This window comes from Aptenodytes forsteri, unplaced genomic scaffold, assembly GCF_000699145.1.
Source record: "Aptenodytes forsteri isolate BGI_AS27 unplaced genomic scaffold, ASM69914v1 Scaffold249, whole genome shotgun sequence".
Classification (NCBI taxonomy): Eukaryota; Metazoa; Chordata; class Aves; order Sphenisciformes; family Spheniscidae; genus Aptenodytes; species Aptenodytes forsteri.
The window spans coordinates 446,317-452,421 of NW_008796188.1; the positions used below are offsets into that span (position 1 = coordinate 446,317).

General features: G+C 57.0%; 1 protein-coding gene across 1 annotated transcript in view; it reads right to left on the reverse strand.

The window, feature by feature from the left end:
• The window catches only part of KIF18B (kinesin family member 18B), a 16,630-nt gene that overhangs the window by 5,782 nt on the left and 4,743 nt on the right, over positions 1-6,105 (reverse strand). Inside the window, exons 3-8 of the mRNA XM_009287922.1 lie at positions 5,965-6,101; positions 3,150-3,307; positions 2,566-2,670; positions 2,181-2,291; positions 475-672; positions 17-84 (exon numbers count right to left, since the gene is read on the reverse strand). Of these exons, the coding sequence (XP_009286197.1) occupies positions 17-84; positions 475-672; positions 2,181-2,291; positions 2,566-2,670; positions 3,150-3,307; positions 5,965-6,101 (777 nt within the window). The remainder of the gene's footprint in view (positions 1-16; positions 85-474; positions 673-2,180; positions 2,292-2,565; positions 2,671-3,149; positions 3,308-5,964; positions 6,102-6,105) is intronic.

Sequence of the window (6,105 nt, forward strand, 5' to 3'; positions counted from 1 at the left end):
GGTGGCCGCGCCCCCCCCGCCAATGGAGTCCTTCAGCAAGCGTGTGAGCTTGCTGTCCCGGTACGGGATGTGGGTTTTCTTGCTCTGTACCAAGAGATCAAGAGTCTGCTCAGCTCTCAGCCCTTGGGTGCTCAGCTCTGAATCCTGTGTCGCCAGGGGATGGCCACGCTCGTCCCACAGCACCTTTCAGAGCCCAGCCCAGGCTGCCTTCCTCACTGCACCAGCTAGACCGTCACTTAGCGTGTGAGCTTGCTGTCCCGGTACGGGATGTGGGTTTTCTTGCTCTGTACCAAGAGATCAAGAGTCTGCTCAGCTCTCAGCCCTTGGGTGCTCAGCTCTGAATCCTGTGTCGCCAGGGGATGGCCACGCTCGTCCCACAGCACCTTTCAGAGCCCAGCCCAGGCTGCCTTCCTCACTGCACCAGCTAGACCGTCACTTGAGGACACCCCTCACATTCACCCACCCCGGCATTACCTTTGCATCAGCCAGCGCATTGATGACATTGATGAGGGCCAGCAGCGAGCGGTTGATGTTGGCACCCTCCCGGAGCCGCTCTCCCTTGGTGTTGGTGACTGAAGCTCGCTCCGAGCCTGCCAGGTCGATCAAGCTCATCTTGGCCACTTGCAGATCCTGAGTGAGGCCACCAATGCGGTCCTGCTGCTTCACATAGATCTGCAAGGGCAGAGATCAGTGAGGCTGCAGCTCAACAAGGCACACAGGGTTGCTGGCTGGAGCCAGCATCACCAGTTTCAATGTTTATAAAAGGATGGGGAAGAGGACCACACAGGCCGTGAGATCGAGCAGGGGGAAAAAGAGGAGCCTAGCATGCCGAGAAGACAAGCCAAAAACTCGGCAGTGACACGAGTAGCAAAGCCACGGAAGGGATCTCCCAAGAAGTGACAGAGCTACGGAAAATAATCAGCATCTCCTACACTCGGTGAGCAAGCAGGGTACAGCTGGTCGGGTCCCCACAGGGCAACACGCCAACCCAGAGCCCTGGCATGACCTGGGAAGTGCTCACACGTGGTGGCAGTCCCAGCCCCAACTCCGACTGTGGATTCTGCCAGCAAACTCAGACGCCAACAGGGGCTGCAAGCCCCCAGACACAATCTCGTAGTGCCCCCAGGGAGGCATCCAGCCAGGGCTTTCGGTGCCAAGCCCAGTTCCCGGCTGGTGCGGGCAAGGAGGGACACAGCCACCGAGACTCACCTGGTAGCATCGCTCCGTAACTTCCCCTTCTGCATCCCTAAAGATCTCCCAGAAGAAGCAAACACTTCCCCCACTGCCCTATAACAACCTCAGCCCCCCAGGAGCAACTCCTGCATGGACTGGAGGTGCCACAGAGATGCTGGAGGCCGGTAACCAGTCCTGCATCCTCACCAGACCACGGTTTGCCTGCCGGGAGACAGAGCCAGCAGCGGGAAGGGCAGATTTCCAGCACAGTTAATGGATTCGCGGCAGGCAGGAATCCAGCACCCACTGACAAGCCCAGCTGGGAAGCTGGCTGGGAAAGCATCCAGACACCTGGACTTCCCCCCTGCAAGCAGTAACGGGCAAGGCACCAGGTTCAGACTGAAATTACAGTTAGAGCCCTCCGTCTCCCCACGCAGCCGTGACGGCCCTGCTAATTCAGGGAACGGCCTGGCTGGAATTGAAATCAACTGGCAGGTTTGCATGGGAGAGCACTGAGAAACCAAGGGGTGGCAAATTTACAGACCCCTGGGGGAGTGTAATTCCTGGCGCAGTGCCGAGGGGGACACGACGGAGGAGACAGCCTGCCCGCGGCACCTGGGGGGAGGCACAAGCAGAAGCCAGCAATAATCGTCCCCCTTTGCTCTGGGTCAGGTTTTAGGTACAGCTCCCACATGCTAAGTCGACAAGAGCCAAAAGCACAAAGTGAAATTTCAGCCTTTGGGAGACGTAACACCAAGCTGGGAGTACAGGGCTGTCCAGGAGACGTGGCCACTAGCATGACCAGTACATGCTGTCCTGCTGCAGCACCGGCTAGTGGCCTGCCGAGCCCCGTACCCCTCTTTTTGGGGCCATGACCACCCCGATTTTCCCCATGGCACACCAGGAGCAGCAGCAGGAACCCCGCGATGCTGGTCCTGGCATGGGCTTGCTCCCTAGCCCCCTTTTTGGCACAGATCCTGAGCGATACCACAACCACCAGCCCTCACCTGGAAGATGGCATGTGAGCGGGAGGAGGTGGCGTTGGCATCAGTGGGATGCTGTGTCCGGTTTTTGTTGCCGTTGGCCAACATCTCCAGGAGCTGCTCTGCCGACGCAGGCTGGGAGAGAACAGGCAGAGGGGAGGTATCAGCACACCCCGTACGCAGGCACTGAGACAACCCAACACCAAGCAGCCACGGCGACTCAGGCTGAGAGATCCCACAACTCTGTGGGTCTCGTTTCAGCTCGGGGTCACGTTTGCTGCCAGCCAGGAGCCCCACAGACAGTGCTCCCGTGTCTTCACACACACCCATGTCCCCAGGACACGCATCCGCTTTCAGAACTGGTGTAGATGCAGCGTTGCCCAGACCTTGTGCCCATTTTTATACTCACCTGGTGGAAAGAGAGACCCTGAACCACGACTCCTTTCTCGGGATCCTCCCGGATGGCCAGAGGGCCCCTGGGCTCCAGCAGGTCGTGAATCTGTTCGTTGTACACCTGGTGCAGGGAACATGATGTAAGGCTGAGGTTTGGTTCCCCGGCAGCGAGCAGGGAGAGGAGCTTTGTATGCCAGGGTCACGCACAACCGGGTGTCCCCCCCAACACCACCTCCGGGACCTTCTTACACCAAGAGCACCTGACGGTGCTCTAAATGCAGAGGACAGCCTGGGAGGGCTTTACTGGCAAGTCACTGCGCCACCGCTTCTCCAAAGCCAGGAAGCCCTCAGTGCTGTGTGGACCACGGCAAGGAAGAGAAAATTCCCCAACTCCAGATGGGAGAAACCAGCAGCACCAGTTCACCGAACTGGGTGGGTGAGCCTGCTTCCAGTTCGGCTCTAGGGCTGCCCTGGGGACACCGGGCACAGCTGGCAGCTCAGCAAGTACCCCGAGCGTGGCACTACAGGGTCCGGATCAACCCCAAATCTTAGCGACGGTGACCCAGAGGCAGGAGGGGACATGGCTCGGCTGCAGAGTACCTCCTGGTAGGAGACTAGGACCTTGCAGCTCTTCTCCTCCTTTCTGGCCTCAATCCTCTTGTACAGCTCCACCATGGTGAGGTACATGATGCCGGGGCTTTTCTCTGAGCCCAGCATGGTGTAGGTTTTTCCTGCTCCCGTCGCGCCGTAGGCAAACACTGGGAGGAGAAAGAGTGGATGGTTGAAACATTCATTAATTAACAGGAGCAGCGTAACATCCGCTCCTTGCTGGAGAGGAAAGCTTCCCGCAGCAACCCCTGCAGCGGGGGTCGCTCACAGGCTTTGCTGAGACAAGGCAAAGCTAATTACCCTCTGTGCTGGCTGCACTATCCTTTAGTGCAATTTTTTTTCCTCTTTTCAGCCTCTCTAATTTAGCAGACACAGACAAAACGAGTCCCCAAACCATCACCTGCTTAGATGCTCAAGTCACCCCTGAACCTTCCCTTTAACAAGCTGAGCAGCCCCGTTCCCCCGTCTCTTACCAGAAGGTGTTTCTTCTTCCAGACCTTGTAATTCATCTCATTTCCCCCCCCATCTTTCAACACCCTCTTTGAAGCATCACCATCAGAGCAGGACACACTAATCTAGAGAGCCTCAGCCCTTCTCCCCATTAGCAGCACTCGGTGCTTCGTGACTCTCTCATTTGAGGATCCTGGAGTTATTTTATGCAGATAGAGATAGGAGACGTGCCTGCCAGGTGGGCACGGTGACAGAGGCAGCCTTCAGCAGCTCGCAGAGCATGCCGGAGAGCCAGGAATAGCATCCTCCGGTCCCAGTGCCCGGCCCAGCACATGATTAGACAGGAGAGCAGTCGTCTCCCGCTCAGTGCCTGCCTCGCAGAAGTGATGTGCTTGTTAAGCCGCTCGTCTGCTGACAGCTTGAGAACGGCACGAGGGTCTGCAGCTTTCAGACCCGGCTTTACGGCACTGCAAGCCTGGGAGATGCTCGTGAGGGGCACAGCAGCCCCCAAAGCACCCCAAGACGTGTCTGCTTCACCCCAGATCCTGCTCCAAAACTCAGCATCCTCCTGAAGCTCTGCCCATTACGGTGATTCGGGCTAGGAAGGGATGGCGAAACCAAGGTGCTCTTTGTGCCACGGATCCACCTGATTTCTTCCCATCCTTCCTCCCCCCAGGAGAGCAGAGAACAAGCGATCCTCGTCCCTCGAAATGCCTGGAAATCGCCTGCCCAGCCTCATTTTCTACCCCAGTGCCCACCTCCATCCTCTACATCATGCCTCCTAAAGCACCGAGCACTGTTGCAGCCCCTGTTATCGCAGAACCACAGAACAGCCCAGGCTGGGAGGGACCTGGAGAGATCATCTAGAGTCCAAGCTTTCGTGGGAAAGGGAACCCAGATGAAGTTCTCACACCCTGTCCAGTGGTGTCTTGAACACCTCCAGCTGTGGGGACTCCGCCATGTCCCCAGGGAGGTTGCTCCAGTGAATGTTCTCACTGTAAAAAAAGTCTTATATTGGGATGAAACCTCTCCCGGTGCCACACGTACCTGTTGCCCCTTGTCTTTTCCTTGTGGCAAGAGAGCCTCCATCCTCTCTGTAGCTGCCCTTTAAGTACTCAAAAACTGATGAGGTTCCCCCCCGAGTCTTCTCTTCTCCAGGGAGAAGAGACCCAACTCCTTCAGCCTTTCCTCCTCGGGCAGATTCTCCAGCCCTCAGATCATCTCCATGGCCCTCCTTTGGAAAGTCTCCACTCTGTCCACATCCTTCTTGACTTGTGGGGACCGGAGCTGGACACAGCACTGGGTGGGATGACCACATCTCTATCTGAGCTAGAAATGCCCCTGTGGATGCAGCCCCAAATCCAACTTGCCTTTGCTGCTGCCGCGGCACACTGCTGACTCCCATTCAGGCCGTTGTCCAGCAGGACCTCCAGGTCCCTCCCAGCAAGGCTGCTCCCCAGCCACACAGATCCCAGCCTGTACTGGGCTCCTGGGTTATTCCATCCCAGGTGCAGGACTTTGTAATCATCTTGTTAAACTTCACACTGTTCTTGCTCATCTGCTCTTCCAGCCCAGCCAGGTCTCTCCCCACCTGCTCTACAAACCCCCTCCAACAAGAGAGGGGATGAGACCCCACCTGGTCCAGCTCTGGGGACCCCAGTACAAGACAGACATGGGCCTGTCAGAGAGGGCCCAGAAAGTGATCCAAGGGCTGGAACAGCTCTGCTATGGAGAAAGGCTGAGAGAGTTGGGGTTGTTCAGCCTGGAGAAGAGAAGGCTTCGGGGAGACCTTATTGCAGCTGCTCAGTATTAAAAGGGGCTTACAAGAAAGACAGAGAGAGACTTTTTACCAGGGCCTGTAGTTACAGGACAAGGGGCAACGGTTTTAAACTGACAGAGGGCAGGTTTAGATTGGACGTGAGGAAGAAATTTTTTACCATGAGGGTAGTGGGACACTGGCACAGGTTGCCCAGAGAAGCTGTGGATGCCCCATCCCTGGAAGTGTTCAAGGTCAGGCTGGACGGGGCTCTGAGCAACCTGATCTAGTGGAAGATGTCCCTGCCCCCTGTGATTCTATTAGAGCACTTCATGTTTCACTTCCCCTCATTTACCTGCCGAGATTAGATGACATTTCCATATCAGGAACATCCCTGTCATGACCACACTTGCAATCGCCCCAGCTGGGTGCCACCAACAAGTTTAAGGCTATTTGTTCTTGTGTTGCTGTTGTGTCCGCCCTCTCCCCAACTGCTTGGGGGCTTTCAAAATAAACCCACAGCTCCGCTGAGCCCACCCAGCCCGGGAGCAGATGGGGCAGGAGCTCCTGCAGGGATTGAAGGTGCTCGCCAGGTCTTACCGGAGCAGTTGTAGCCATTAAGGATGCTGTCCAACCCCTCACGGGTGGTGTGCTGGAACACCTCCTCCTGCGTGGCCCCCTCCCCAAAAACCCGGTCAAAGATGAACTTCAGGTCCTTGCTCTGGTGCTTGGGCCCACGGG